A 16,184-nucleotide genomic window follows, 5' to 3' on the forward strand; every position below is an offset into this window, starting at 1 on the left:
CCAGGGTAAGCACCAAGTAATGCAGAGCGCAGGAGTCAGCAGTAAGTAATGCATAGTGCAGGGATCAGCAGTAAGTAATGCAGAGCGCAGGGGTCAGCAGTAAGTAATGTAGAGAGCAGGGGTCAGCAGTACGTAATGCAGAGCACAGGGGTCAGCAGTAAGTAATGCAGAGCACAGGGGTCAGCAGTAAGTAATGCAGAGCGCAGGGGTCAGCAGTATGTAATGCAGAGAGCAGGGGTCAGCAGTATGTAATGCAGAGCGCAGGGGTCAGTAGTAAGTAATGCAGAGTGCAGGTGTCAGCAGTAAGTAATGCAGAGCGCAGGGGTCAGCAGTAAGTAATGCAGAGCACAGGGGTCAGCAATAAGTAATGCAGAGTGCAGGGGTCAGCAGTAATTAATGCAGAGCACAGGGGTCAGCAGTAAGTAATGCAGAGCACAGGGGTCAGCTGTATGTAATGCAGAGCGCAGGGGTCAGCAGTAAGTAATGCAGAGCACAGGGGTCAGCAGTACGTAATGCAGAGCACAGGGGTCAGCAGTAAGTAATGCAGAGCGCAGGGGTCATGATTAAGTAAAAGAGAATAAAGGGCTCTTTAGTAGACAATATAGAGTGCAGGGGTCAGCAGTAAATAATGCAGAGCTTAGAGGTTAGTAATAACACACAGTGCAGAGGTCAGTAGTCCCCCCCCCCCCCTTTCTGTAAAATTCACCCTGTAGACCTCAGATCAGCATCATCCAGTCCTCCCAGGTCCCAGGTAGCATAGGTCCTCCCGGGTCCCAGGTAGCCTAAGACTTCCCTCAGCTCTGCAGTGGTTTTTTGTTTTTGTCGTTCTGAGGTCCGGACTCCAGAGCTGGCAGTTGGCACGGCTGGGTTGCAGTCTTCCCATCACATACCCATGGCGGACGGGTAGATTGTGACTCACCTGTTGCAGCCCGTTGCTCTAACTGAAGACATTTAGTTTGCTAAAGCCCTGCATATCATCCACAATTTCCATTTTTATAAAAAAAAATGAAATACTTGTGTTAACCTTTTCTCATCCTTTGCTGCCACTCTGTGTGGCTGATCTCCTGCAGCTTATTTGCAGCCACTTCCTGTCTACAATCACTCCAGTGATGGCTGTGTGGCATTTACAAAAGCGGAGCTTGTTTTTGCAGCGGGTGTTAAAATAGACAGTTGTAGCCTCCATTGGTAGCCTGTGTGCCCGGGTGACAACACAGGAGCACAGTTAGGAAACAGGGGCAGAGTGTTGTCACCCTATAACAGGAAGTGCCCAAACAGAAACCTTCACAGCAGGGTTAGCAGGTTTTTTTTTTTTTTTTTTTTTTTTTTTTTAAATAAAGCTGCAGACTGAATGAAATGAAAAATGACTTTTGAAATGACAATAACACTTTTAGGATTCTTGGAGTCCATAGCGATCGGGTTTTACGTCTACGTTAAGCGCCTCTTTAGCGAACCCCTCTGTATAGGAGTGGCGGAGGGCAGGCGCTATTTTTAAACAAAGCCTCGGTCTGCTGTCATATTTATATTTCGTTAATCTCTCTTTTGATACTTGTTTGAATTATTCTTTTCCTTTGAACTTAAAATAAAGTGACAGATTTAGCCAATCACAAGACCCAGTCACTTTGTACCAGGGAAATAATCATTAATGCGGTCTCCAGGAAGACAGATGACTCCGTGTTTGAAGGCCGTGTTACAACAAAGCAGGCGAGAAGACCTGGCCTATTAAATCCATGTTGACCTTTCATGATATGATTTATTGGAGACACCCAGAGTCAGTGCAGGAGGTGTCTTTTGCCATCTGTCCAAGGGGATGCTTAACCAATGACACGTGTGCTCCCCCTAGTGGTCATTTTTGAGATTTTTTTTTTTTTTTCATCCATTTGCCATTACTACGTGACTTCTTTGTGACTCTTTTTTCAGTATTTGCTATATATTGTCAAAAGTATTGGAAACATCTGACTTTACATGCGCATTAGAGCTGCACGATTCTGAATAAATTGAGAATCACAATTTTTTTTTTGCTTAGAATAAAGATCACGATTCTCTCAAAATTCTTGGCGTAACATCATCTTTCACATTATAAAAAACAATTGGGCTAACTTGACTGTTTAGTTTTTTATTAATTGAAGTGCGTTCCCCCCCCCCCCCAAAAAAAAATTTCTTTTAAAAGACCGCTTCGCAAATACAGTGTGACATAAACAATCTCAACGACCACAATTTTATTCTCTAGGGTCTCTGCTAAATATATATACAGGGGCGGACTGACAACTCATGGGGCCCCCCGGGCAATAGAAGATTATGGGCCCCCCAGGCTATCAGAGATTATGGGGCCACACAGTATACACACACACAGTATACAATCACACAGTATACACACACACAGTATACACACACACAGTATACAATCACACAGTATACACACACACAGTATACAATCACACAGTATACACACACACAGTATACACACACACAGTATACAATCACACAGTATACACACACACAGTATACAATCACACAGTATACAATCACACAGTATACACACACACAGTATACAATCACACAGTATACACACACACAGTATACACACACACAGTATACACACACACAGTATACACACACACAGTATACACAATCACACAGTATACACATACATGTACACACAGTATACACAGACATTGGCGGCACAGTGGTTTGTAGGGTGGCACAGTGGTGTAGTGGGTAGCACTCTCACCTAGCAGTAAAAAAGGTCACTGGTTTGAATCCCAACCACGACACTACCTGCCTGGAGTTTGCATGTTCTCCCTGTGCCTGCGTGGGTTTCCTCCCACACTCCAAAGACATGCAGGTAGGTTAATTGGCTTCTGTCCCGAATTGGCCCTAGTATATTAAGGGGGACCTTGGATTGTTGGATCCTTGAGGGTAGGGACTGATGTGAGTGTGCAATGTACAGGGAGAGTTGGGTCAGCTATAATCTCAAGATTTTTAGACCAAAAGGATCTCGGTAAGGGACATTTCAGAGACAGATGTAAAAAAAAAAAACACAGATTTTTACATACTTTCCCTGGTTTTACTGAGGCTGGCAACCCTGATGGGGCCCTCTATTGGCCCAGGGCCTTTGGGCATTGCCCGAGTCGCCAAATGGTCAGTCCGCCCCTGTATATATATATATATAATGTTTAGGGGTTCTAAGTAATTTTCTAGCAGAAAATATTGTTATACAGGATTTATACAGATTTTAAAATACAGATTTTAACTTGTAAGCAACAAGCGACAGAAAAGGGCTTAGTCTTTAAGTGGTTAAACTGCCCTCATTTGCAGACCAAAGTTAATTCCTTTGATCTCAAAGAACCAAATGATGCAATCGGGTTGATTTACTAAAACTGGAGAGTGCAAAATCTGGTGCAGCTGCGTATGGTAGCCAATCAGCTTCTAACTTCAGCTTGTTCTATTAAGCTTTGACAATAAAACCTGGAAGCTGATTGGTTCCTATGGAGAGCTGAACCAGATTTTGCCCTCTTCAGTTTTAGTAAATCAGCCACATCGCTTCTTTTTATCTCAGTGTTGAGCAATGTTGTGATAAACTTTGCTGGCTGTCTTTTTTTTTTGAGAGCTGTGAGCAGAGAACGGCTCCGCACTTGTTACACGAATCGTGAAAATGCTGGATTAAGATTGGGGGGGGGGGGGGGGGCTTGAATAAAGATTTTTTTTAATGATTAATTGTGCAGCTCTAATGCACATGAAGTTTAATGGCATCCCGGTCTTAGTCCGTAGGGTTCAATATTGAGTTGGCCCACCCTTTGCATCTATAACAGCTTCAACTCTTCTGGGAAGGCCGTCCACAAGGTTTAGGAGTGTGTCTATGGGGATGTTTGGCCATTATTCCAGAAGCACATTTGTGAGCACTGATGTTGGACGAGAAGGCCTGGCTTATAGTCTCTTTTTAATTCATCCCGGGTTGAGGACAGGCCAGTCAAGTTTCTCCACCCCAGACTTGCCCATCCATGTCTTTATGGACCTTGCTTGATGAACTGGCTGCGCAGTCATGTTGGAACAGAAAGGGGCCATCCCCAAACTGTTCCCACAAAGTTGGGAGCATGAAATTGTCCAAAATGTCTTGGTATTCTGATGCCTTATTAGTTCCCTTCACTGGAGCTAAGGGGCCAAGCCCAACCCCTGAAAAACAACCCCACACCATAAACCCCCCTCCACCAAATGATTTGGACCAGTGCACAAAGCAAGGTCCATAAAGACATGGATGAACGAGTTTGGGGAGGAGGAACTTGACTGGCCTGCACAGAGTCCTGACCTCAACCCGATAGAACACCGTTGGGATGAATTAGAGCGGAGACTGCAAGCAAGGCATTCTTGTCCCACATCAGTGTCTGACTTCACATATGTGCTTCTGGAAGAATGGTCAAACATTCCCATAGACACACTCCTAAACCTTGTGGATGGCCTTCCCAGAAGAGTTGAAGCTGTTATAGCTGTAAAGGGTGAGCCAACTCAATATTGAACCCTATGGACTAAGACTGGGATGCCATTAAAGTTTATGTGCGTGTAAAGGCAGGTGTCCCAATACTTTTGGTAATATAGTGTGTGTGTGTGTGTGTATATATATATATATATATATATATATATATATATATATATATATATATATATATATATATATATATATATATACATATACATATATGTAGGTGTTTGTCTCAGTCTCTCCAGCACTTTGCTCTCTTTTCAGCAACTGATGTAGACAATCCCTATGGCAGCCATTTTTTCCCCATTGAGTAGAATATTTGCACTTGACGTATGATCATTGATGGAGGAACAAATGACACAGGAAACTTTGTATTTTTAAAGTTATATTTATTGCAGTCAGCTTGGCTCCGAGTCACCGTGCGACAGGGATGGGGGGACAGACAGAGTGGCTGTGAGGTGCCGGGGGGGCTCCTTAGTGCTGGATGCGGCGGATGGATTGGATCTGGTTAGTGTGGGCCTGAGTGCTGTATTCATTATAGTTCCTGTATTCACCATTGTGCCTGTCTCTTTCCAGCACATACTGGTATCCTCTGTATCCGGGGAACTGATATGCCACCCAGCTGTGGGCATAGTAAACAGAGAAAGAAAAAAGAAAGGTGAACAAAAGTGAACAACCTGGCACCAGCTGCAGAACTACAAGTCACTGCATTCCCTGCCACCAGGGGGGCTGCCAAGGTGGAAATGGGTAGGCAGCGCCTTAAAGTGGACCTATCATACAAAGAAGAGCTCTTCCAAAAAACAGATCTCTACACCTCTATAGTTGTAATAATTGGTATATTTTGTTGCAATACCAAGAGACATATCCCTAGAAGCAGAGGTCAGATCACCGGGAGCCGGTCCTGTTGGCTACTGATCGCTAGCAGAGACCGGGAGCCGTCTTGGCTGCTGGGCAAACTCAAAATGAATCCCTTATAGTGGACCTGACTTCAGATACATTTCCTCATTACCTAATCAGGTTCTGCTTCCTTCTTTCCTTCTTTCTTCCCACTGAGTGCTCCATATGGATACAATAAAGCTGCTGAGCAGAGTGGCTGTGAAACATAGTAATAGTACAGCGGAACCTTGGATTACAAGCATAATCCGTTCCAGGAGAATGCTTGTAATCCAAAGCACTCGCATATCAAAGCGAGTTTCCTCATAAAAGTCAATGGAAACAAAGATAATTTGTTCCTCATTGACTTCTATTACATGCAATACCGCATGTGGACAGAGGTGAGGGGGCACCAGAGAGCCTCGGAAATACTTTGGGACAGCTCAACTGAACTTGAAAAGCCTTGGAAAGGCTTGGAAACACTCGGAGCGGAGTGTTTCTGAGTACTTCCGAGTGGTTCTGAGTATTTCTGAAGTGTCACCGAGTGCCACCGCCACCCCCGCACCTCTGGCTAAATGCGGTACTGCACACCTCATTCGATTGAATTCTGCTCGTTTTGTGAGACAACACTCGCAAATCGAGTCAGAATTTAAAAATAAAAGTTGCTCGTCTTTCAAGACGCTCGTTAATTGCGTTACTCGTTAACCAAGGTTCCATTGTATAGCAAGAAAGTAAAATGTGAAAGGTACACAATTCATTTAAATAATACCAGGTCTGGATATTTTTGGATAGATACAAATACCTGTGCGATGCCTCTAGAGCCTTGGTGCCCAACCTGCAGCCCTTTGTTATATGATGTGTGGCCCTCGGACCTCCGCAGTCTGTAGTGGGAACAGGACCGGGACAAGGGGTGGGTAGGAGGGGCGGCTGCCCTGGGCGCAGTGGGAATTTGGGGTATTTTGCTGGAAGGGGTGATTTGGAGAGGGGGATTTGCTAGGAAGGTGGATTTTTTTTGGGGGTAGTGAATTTGTGCTAATAGGGATGATTGAGGGATTTGTGCTAGGAGGGAAACTTGGGGGATTAGTTCTAGGAGAGGGGGATTTGTGCTGCGAGAGGGGAATTTGGAGGGTGGGAGAGGATTTGTGGTCAGATGGAAAATTTGAGCATAAATCCTGGAGGGGGGATTTGCACTGAAAGAGGGGGAGTTTTTGTTGAGGGAGAATTTTGGCTTGCAAGGCAAATTTATGCTTAGGGGTTAAGTGCGAAGATAAGCGCTCGATTTGTTTTGGAGGGGAGGGAGGGGATTTTTTCTGACACGTATTGCCCATACTTTTTAAGGTGGGGGGTCGCCGTTTGGCATCTTCACCCTGGGCATTAGATGGCCTTGTCCTGGCAATGAGTGGGAACATTGATTTGGGTGATAGCATTGACCTCTACCTGCCTCATGTATCATGTTCTCCATTTTCCTATTGTCTTCTGCCGCAGCCAACAATGATTTACTAAAGGCAAATAGCTGCTCCAGAGCTTAGTAAATTACCAGAAGCTCTGCTGACTTCCATTATCCAATCATGTGCAAGCAAAAATACAATGAAAAAACAAAACAAAAAAAACAGCAGCTTGCGCATGATTGGATGATGGAAGTCAACAGTGGAGGTTGGTGGTATATTTTTTTGGGGGGGGGGTCAGTAGGGGTCTCCCTTTACATAGCTTTCTCCACCTATAGGAACCACCATCACGTTGGGGGGGGGGGGGGTGGGGGGGGGATGATGTCAGTCACTGATTGGTCAATTCTGAGGCCCCAAACATGTGTATTACCGACATTGGCAGTGAACTCCCTGACCTCCCTGGTACTCATAGGAGTGTCTGGCAAAGCGGGGGAGGAACCTAGGGGTCAGGGGGCGGAGTATAAGTAAGAGGCAGCTGTAGACTTTATAAAAAAAAAATCAGAATCTGCATACGTCTTCCAAAGCTTAAGCTTCTTCAGATCTTAGACTACAACATGACTTTCCGGCTTTATTACCCAAGCACGGGCCTATTCTAAAGGAAGAGTTCTTGAGGAAGAGGAGTAAATATGTGAGTACTCACGCGCCAGAGTTGACCTTGACGGAAGACACCTCCTTGGTGCACCATCCCATGGCCTGCAGGGAGGGGTAGTCATCGGACAGCTCAAACTTGCGGCCCTGGAAGTTCTCTCCTTCGTATAGGGTCACTTTGCTGTCGCTGTGGTTCTGGGGAAATTTGGGAAGGAGGACAGAAAAAAAAAAAAATTCTTATAAGAGCTGAGGGTAGCGCAGATCTGTTCCAGTACTAGCAATGTTCACAGGCATGCACAATATGAAAGCATATGGTGTTTGAACCGATCTCCAGGCCTATCAATTCACAAGGTCATCTCAGATGATCTGGATATTAGTTCTGACAACGTGGGCTCAATTCTAAAATGTCACAAACCAGGTTAGTCTACATTTCTCCCATTGCAACCACCAAAGTCGCACGATTTAGAGTGCGGCTTTGATGCAATTTTTGAGTGCAGCTTTGATCCAACTTTGCACTCTCTGGATCAAAGTTGCATCAAAAGACGCACCAAAGTAGTGCAGGCGCCTTTTCGAAGTTCCTGATTTTCAAAGTCGCCTAGAATGGAACGGTGCCATTGAAATCAATGGGCTGTAAATTGTCATGCGACTTTATGTGTCCAAAGTAGCATGACAAGTCGCACTAGTGGAAACGTAGACTTCGGTCCCCATTATTCGATTTTCTGAAGATTTGTGTCTTCGGATTTACCAAAACCATATAATATGAGGTCAAACCTTAACCTCCCTGGCAGTATGATTATTTCAGATTTTTGGTGCTGAAAGCGGTACAATTATTTTGCATGGAAATTTGGCATTTTATATTGTAGGCCTGTAATTCTTAGGAATAACTCACTTAAATCTGTCCAAACCAGAGTCTAAGAGACATCCTGGGTATGATAAAGTTTGAAACACAAAATCATAAATTATAATATAATAAATAACTATAAATAATAGTTATTATTATTAAAAAAAATATATAATAATAATAAAATTAATTTCCCCATGATTTGCTATCGCTCAATTCTGCAAGTGTTCTAATTTACGATCGCTGTTTTCTATCTAGTCTAAAACCACTTCTGAGGTAAAGGGACGCTTTTTGGTCAGCGTGTGCCAGCGGACATCTATTGCACCCGGAAGTTAGGGTTGCCACTTTTTCTTCAAGTCAAACCCGAACACTTTAGCGGTGCACAGCAATTTTTTTTTATATACATATATTTTGCTAATAAATCAAATTTCTAATCACATGAAGTTAATAACAAGAGTTCCCCCTTTACATCAGAGTCCACAGAGTTCACCTTTTACATCTGAACTTGCAGAGTTCCCTTTCACTGTAAGGGGGGACTCTGCAGACTCTGATGTAAGGGAGAACTCTGGGGACTCTGACATAAGGAATGCTCTGGGAACCCTGATTTAAGAGGGAACACTGAGAACTCTGATGTACGGAGAGGACTCTGATGTAAGGGGGAACACTGGGGCCTCTGGTGTAAAGGGGAACTCTGATATAAGGGGTGCTCCAAGAACCCTGAATTACGTTAGCGTACTCACTCAGAGGCAGAAGAGAGAAGGGAGGAGACTTTAGTCACAGACAGAGATGGATGGTGAGCTCACTTACCCCTTGGCACCTCTCGTCCAGATGTAGCTGGACTTCAAATTTACGCTCACCACTTTCCTTTTTTGAGGCACAGTGCCGGGGATTGGAGTGTGGACAGACACAGAGGGTTGAAGGCGGTTAGACAACTGCAGCCAGCAACCCTGCTGGGAAGCCATAGTCTGGTCTGAATAATGTGTCCGGGTTTCAGGCAGTCGGAAACCCGGATGCATGATTCTAAACTCAAACTGTCCGGGTGAAACCTGGACAGGTGGCAACCCTACTGGAAGGGCAGAATCACACACACACACACACATATATATATATATATATATATATATATATATATACAGGATTCTGCACAGGACGGCCACCTTGTAGCAGTAAATCTGCTATAGTGCAGTCGGCGAGCAATTAATAAAGGTAAGACGACAGATATAGAGAAGTGTATCTTACAGCGCATTTCACAGGTCGGAAGGACAGAAGGTGTTCGGTTCTGTAGCTGGTGTTTCCACTCCATGCTTCCCAGCGGGGGTAGTCTCCTTTCTCTAGGATAAACTGCTGCCCTTGGAATTCTGGATACTCAAAGCCGACCCATCTGACAAAGAACCAGAGACAATGTAAGTGAGGGTCTGACTCTGTAGGAAGGTACCTTATCACTTGTGATAGGATGGCTCTGTTTAAAGCGTAAAATCACTTTTTCCAGAAAATAGATTATGCATTCAAAGGGCACCAGTATTAAAAATTGTGCAGCTTGGTAAAATGTTTATTCATTTTATTTTAATGTTTGTGGGCCATTTGGGCCCCACTGAAAGTCGGGTCAGAAAAACTCCCAGCGAGCAATACCCACATCATGCCTTGTTACTAGAATGTGAAGACTGTTGGTTATATAGAGCAAACTTGGTGGTCAGTGGGAGTAAAACAGTTACATAGCACCAGTGACCAATAGGAGGAAGAATAGGGTCCTGCCCCATCATTGGTATTAATAGGAGAAATAATGCTCCATCATTAGTATCAGTGGGAGGGATAGTGCTCCATCATTGGTTTCAGAAGCAGGTATTATGCTCCACTATTGATGTCCAGTAGGAGGAATAGTGCCCAGTCATTGGTATTAGTTGGTGGAATAGGGACCTATCATTGGTATTAGTAGGAGGAATAATGCCCAATCATTAGTAATAATTGGAGGAATAATGCCCCATCATTGGTATTAGTAGGATGAATAATGCCCCATCATTGGTATTAGTTGGAGTTATAGTGCCCCATCACTGGTATTAGTAGGATGAATAATGCCCCATCATTAGTAATAATTGGAGGAATAATGCCCCATCTTTGGTATTAATTGGAGTTATAGTGCCCCATCATTGGAATTAGTTGGAGGAATAGTGCCTCATCATTGGTAATAGTTAGAGGAATAATGCCCCATCATTAGTATTAGTTGAAGGAATAATGTCCCATCATTGGTATTAGTTGGAGGAATAGTGCCCCATAATTGGTATTAGTTGGAGGAATAATGCCTCAGTATTGGTATTAGTTGGAAGAATAGTGCCCTATCATTATAATTAAATGGAGGAATAATGCCCCATCAGTTGTATTAATTTGAGGAATTTGAGGAACAATACCTATCATTACTATTAGTTGGAGTAATAGTGCCCCATCACTGTTATCAGTGGGGGGGAGGGGGGGTAGTGCTTCATCATTGGTTTCAGAGGCAGGAACTATGGCTATGCTCCACTGTTGGTGTCCAGTGGGAGGAATAGTGCTCAATGGACCAGATTATGGCAATCAAAGGGCCCCATCCAGCCAAGCGTTGCAGTTTAGAGACCACTGGTCTAAATTATATTAGGTCCTATAAGTTTAACAGGGGGGCCCAGAACAGCAGGAGTGAGCACAATTACTATAACAAATACCTCTGCGGCTCTCCCTGCATTTACATGGCTTCAGTCTATAAAAAAACAGGAAGCCTCTGTACAGAGTGCTTCCTGTTCATGTTCATTCACTCTACAGCTGAGGCTGCAGAGAAAGAACCCAGGAATCTGTGTCCTCACTCTCTTTCTCTGTCTCAAAAGTGAGACATTGGGTGTCTGTTTAGACCCCTGATAAATCTTAAACCCCCACAGGGCTGTAAAAAATGTAACAAATAAGAGAAGTTAATTTTTAGGGTTTTCATATGCTTTAAGGCAGCCCAGCCTGGAGGTCAACCTGCCCTTCCTGGGATCAACAGCTAAAGCAGTATGGCCAGCAGATATTTTAAAGAGGCTCTGGTAACGCAGGGGGGGGCGAGATGTATCAGAATACTCACGGTCCGGTTTCCACTTTGATGGAACGGATTTTACGGAACCCTCGCTCCATAATGTTGGGGCACTCCATGAGGAATTCACATCTTTTGCCCTGGAAGTTCTCCTCCTCCCAGACAGTGACTTTCCACTGACCCAGAGTCTCCATTGGCTGGCTGGTCATTCTGCTCACTGTGTGGAGAAAGAGGCATATGATACTCAAGTTATGTTACATTACGGCAACACTATCAGGCCTACAAAATAGAGGACAACCAGTTATGTCTAGCACACCATACTGAGATCCCCACAAATTTCCATGCAGAGTTTGGCCCCAGCCATGGGACAGAGGTGTAAATTGCTGACCTGTTACCAGTCTTTGGGAAAATTCCTTTCTTTAGAGGGCACTATTAATAATTGATATTTCTTTACAGTATATCACCCTATCACACTCCTGATGAGTGGCTGTAACGCCATGAAACGCATTGAGTGCTATCTAATAACAAGACACATCTGGTTTTATTATGTGTATATGCATATATTTTTCATGTATTCATTTTACCATTTATGTCCATCATTTCAACTCAACAATTATATCATGTGATATAAGCAGTATAATACCAAGTGTAAGTCATGTGACTACCAAATTATTTGATATATTGTATATTTAAGAGTTTGAAAGAATTTTAGATTGTAACAAATAAATAAATGAATCTTTATATATATATATATATATATATATATATATATATATATATATATATATATACATGTATGTACTTAAAGTGGATGTAAACCCTTTTTTTTTTTTTTTTTTATGTCATAATGTAGATTATAAGATTCCCTATCATTTGAGCCCAGTCTTGCCACAAAGAGTTCATCCGGCTCTGACCAATCCTTTTTTATTGTTCAGTGAGATAAATCTTGACAAACAGAGAAAAACTTTGTCAAATCCTCCCCCTTGCTGTGAGTGACGGGTGATTTACATATCTCGTGCACTAGCCTAAGAGACATGAATTATTTTTTAATTCCTTAAAGCGGAGGTCCACCCTAAAGTGGACCTTCCGCTCATCGGAACCCTCCCCCCCTCCGGCGCCACAATTGGCACCTTTCAGGGGGGAGGGGGTTGCAGATACCTGTACAGTACAGGTATCTGTACCCACTTACGGGATAGCTCTCTGCGGAAAGGGGCGTATATTACGCCCCTTTCCGCAAGTGCCCGCCCCTTCCCGCAAGTGCCCCGCTGCCTGCTGGGAAAACACACAGATCCCAGAGGCAGCGGGGACCGTCCTTATTGCGCAGCGCAGCTCGCGCATGCGCAGTAGGGAACCGGGAAATGAAGCCGAAAGGCTCCATTTCCTGATTCCCATACCCAAGATGGCGGCGGCAGCACCCGAGATACGATCTACAGATCGGCTTCGGGTGCCGACATCGCGGGCGCGCTGGACAGGTAAGTGTCACTATTTTAAAAGTCAGCAGCTGCAGTATTTGTAGCTGCTGGCTTTTAAAAAAAAAAAAACGCGGAGTCCCAGCGGACTCCCGCTTTAATTCCCTCCCCCACTTCTTTCTTCTGCTGCTCTGCCAGGATTGAATGTTCCACATCTCAGCATGATTGGGCATGCTGAAGTCATGTGGGGACTTTTCTGGATTTTGACTGGATGTTAGAGATCATAGCAGAAGTTCAGTGTAAGAAATACACAGGAGAAAATGCAGGTTGATAAGGGGAGTGTAGAGGTGGGCGGCGAGTCTACTGACATCACGACTCCACCCACCAGACAACAGACCCACCCACAGAATCTGCAGTTTTTCGGATTTCATAACAGACAGAGGGGAGACATTTGACAGATAAGTATACATGCAGGAGGCATGTATATCCTTCTAGATAACCAATATTGCCGTAGTTTAGAAAGGATGACATTGGGTTTACATCCACTTTAATTTCATTGTTTATTTGCTATGGCGGATCTCATATAAAGTCCCAGCTTCTCTTCTATTTTGCACCTTATATCTAGTAGTAGTTGATCGCATTCAACTGGACTTGTATAATGTTGGAGATGTTTTGTAGCCTTTTCAGGCTACTTCTTCAGTCCTAATAAGTGTACTAGGAAGATATCCCAACCATCCCTGAACAAAGGTAGGGGCATTCAACACCATCTGTCTTCCCCATATTGGGGAAATGCAGCATGGTGCGGCGGTAGTAAATACTGCAGTCCAGTCGCGGAAACGCAACTATGCTGAAAATGAAGTTCAACAAATCAGAACTAGCCCAGCGTGAAATCGACCCGACCGGGCACACTCACAGGACATGCAATGTTGAGAATAGCAGTAGGTCCCAGGTGTGCCAACAGCGTCTGTCCCGAGGGGAGGAATGCCGCCTGACCGGTCCAAACCCAAGTGGGAAGCTTCCAGGAAGGATTGCATGTCTCTTTACCAAGGGTCTCAAACTGGTGGCCCTCCAGCTGTTGCGGAACTACAAGTCCCATCATGCCTCTGCCTGTGGGAGTCATGCTTGTAACTGAAAGCCCTGTAATGCCTCATGGGACTTGTAGTTTCGCAACAACTGGAGGGCCGCCAGTTTGAGACCCCTGCGACTTTTCCTACTCCACTGGAACCTCTCCCTGCATCTAAGCACTGTCCCTGACAGACGGGTGACCTGTCCCTATGCTCCTCACAAGAGAAAAGCGCCAAACCCGGGAGCCAGGGTCTTACTAAACCCACAGCAGTAAAATCAGTCTGTATATACAGTAAAGCATGCCTAAACCTAAGTGGGTAATCCAGGGGTTAGGTTGTTTGATCCTTCTTATCTGATCTCCCCCTTCTTTTAGTGTCCCCAATCCATCTGCTGATATAACAGAGCTCTAGGAGGCACGCTGCACATTTGTTGTGTTTTGCTAGAGATTTTTTTTTGGGGAGAATGCATGTGATCAGCACAGGGCCAATCAGCACTGTCCAGACAGAAAGTCAGGGGTCCTGCAACCTCATAGGACAGTCAGAGGAGAATGAAAACTCCTCCTACAAGCTTTAACCAGTGCTTGGCTGGACACTGATAGAAGTCACAAGACTGCTATATACTGCTGATCAGAAAAGGAATTTAGCAGTTTATATTTACTAAAATAATTGCATTTCCATGCAGGCTCCTGGGTTTAGTAACACTTTAAAGAGGAACTGCAGTCTGCTCACATCATTATCAATAAAAACATCTTTGCCATTCTGAAGCTTCCCTCCAACCACTTTGCACATGATTTTATATATACTGTGATTCTGTACTTGCCAAATATGCTGCAGAAATCTCCCTCCACTAAGTCTGGCTGCAGCTATTTTAACTGTGGGCAGCTGAAGCTGCTGCCTGTTCACTTCCTGGATTTACACAGAGGTACACCTCCAACTCTGCAGCTTTCATTGGCCCTCTTATGACTCAACCCCCCTCCCTTCCTGGCAAACTCTCACAAGAGTGAGAGAGAGAGAGCTGTGCATGATGTCATAAGCCTGGGCTTTTAACCAGACAAGAAACAGGAAGTGGGCTGTATAAGGGATTTACTGGCAAAAAAAAAAATGTTTTACTATCTAAAGTTAAAACAACAACAAGGGCAGAAGATTTAACCCCCCTGACGGTTTTCCCGAGTCTGACTCGGGGTGGATTTTTTATACCATTAGCGGTATCCCCGAGTCAGACTCGGGACTGCATCGCTGGATCCAGGAGGAGGAATACTCACCTTCTCCCTCGGATCCAGCGTCGTCTCCCCGCTGTACGAGCGAGCCGTGTCTCGCTCGATCTATCACATCGGCGATCTCCGTGCCCTGCGAGCGTTGCGACGCACGGGCACGGAGATCGGCGCCAAATTCAAAAAGTGAAACACACAGTAAACATACAGTATAATGTAATCTTACAGATTACATTGCTGTATGTAAACATTTCACATCCCCGTTGTCCCTAATGGTCTGTCCAGTGTCCTGCATGTAGTTTTATATAATAAAAGCTGTTCTTTATACCTGGAAACTGGAGATTGTCCATAGCAACCAAAACTGTCACTGTACATCAAAAATGATTTTAGAGCAGCTAGAAAACAGCGATAATAAATTAGAATCACTCGCAGAATTGAGCGATAGCGATTTGTGGGGAGATTCGTCATCAAATACTGAAAAGTAATGACAGTGACAATTCTGCAACCGAGCAAATTTCAGTGTTTTTGATGTGATTACATTATTGAATAATTTTTATTATTGTTATATTATTATTTGGTACAATTATTTATAATTATTTCTTATATTATAATTTATGATTTAATTTTTCAAACTTTATCATACCCGGGATGTCTGCTAGACTCTGGTTTGGACAGATTTAAGAGAGTTATTCCTAAGAATTACAGGACTACAATATAAAACGCCAAATTTTCATGCAAAATAATGGTACCGCTTTTAGCACCTAAAATCCGAAATAATGGTACCGCCAGGGAGGTTAATAGATGGAAAGAAGAAAAAATGACTGAAGAACAAATTCCTCCATACATGCTGTTAGGCTGCGTTCACACTGGTGCAAATCCATCGCACCTGAATAGCTGCCGGTTCACACTGCCCTCTGTGAACCGCTGCGGGTGTCAATATAAAGTTAATGACACCCCCTGATTGGTTCGTAAATCTCAGTGCGAACTGCGAAATTCGGACAGGAATTGGATCGCATGGGTGTGATCACCCATGCAATCCAATTCCAGTGCGGACCACAAAAAGGGTCCTGCACCATTTTGGTCCGAATGCGATGCAAATTCAGCCATACAATCTGTATTGCTAAATTCGCATTGCACAGACATCACATGTGATCTGCAGTGCGGTGCGAATCACATTCAATGTCTGACATCACTATAATTTGAACCGAGCCTTAGGCTCCATTCACACTTGTACAACTCCAAAGTTGT

At 44.0% G+C, this 16,184-nt stretch overlaps 1 protein-coding gene across 1 annotated transcript in view; it reads right to left on the reverse strand.

Moving 5' to 3' along the window:
• Window positions 1–4,842: 4,842 nt before the first annotated feature.
• Window positions 4,843–16,184, reverse strand: part of CRYBA2 (crystallin beta A2) — a 15,012-nt gene continuing 3,670 nt past the window's right edge. The window contains exons 2-5 of the mRNA XM_077447863.1: window positions 11,304–11,469; window positions 9,461–9,602; window positions 7,433–7,575; window positions 4,843–5,096 (exon numbers count right to left, since the gene is read on the reverse strand). Of these exons, the coding sequence (XP_077303989.1) occupies window positions 4,949–5,096; window positions 7,433–7,575; window positions 9,461–9,602; window positions 11,304–11,461 (591 nt within the window). The 5' untranslated portion in view covers window positions 11,462–11,469 and the 3' untranslated portion in view covers window positions 4,843–4,948. The remainder of the gene's footprint in view (window positions 5,097–7,432; window positions 7,576–9,460; window positions 9,603–11,303; window positions 11,470–16,184) is intronic.

This window comes from Lithobates pipiens, unplaced genomic scaffold (assembly GCF_037356315.1).
Source record: "Lithobates pipiens isolate NorthernLeopardFrog02 unplaced genomic scaffold, aLitPip1_a1.2 Scaffold_22, whole genome shotgun sequence".
NCBI lineage: Eukaryota > Metazoa > Chordata > Amphibia > Anura > Ranidae > Lithobates > Lithobates pipiens.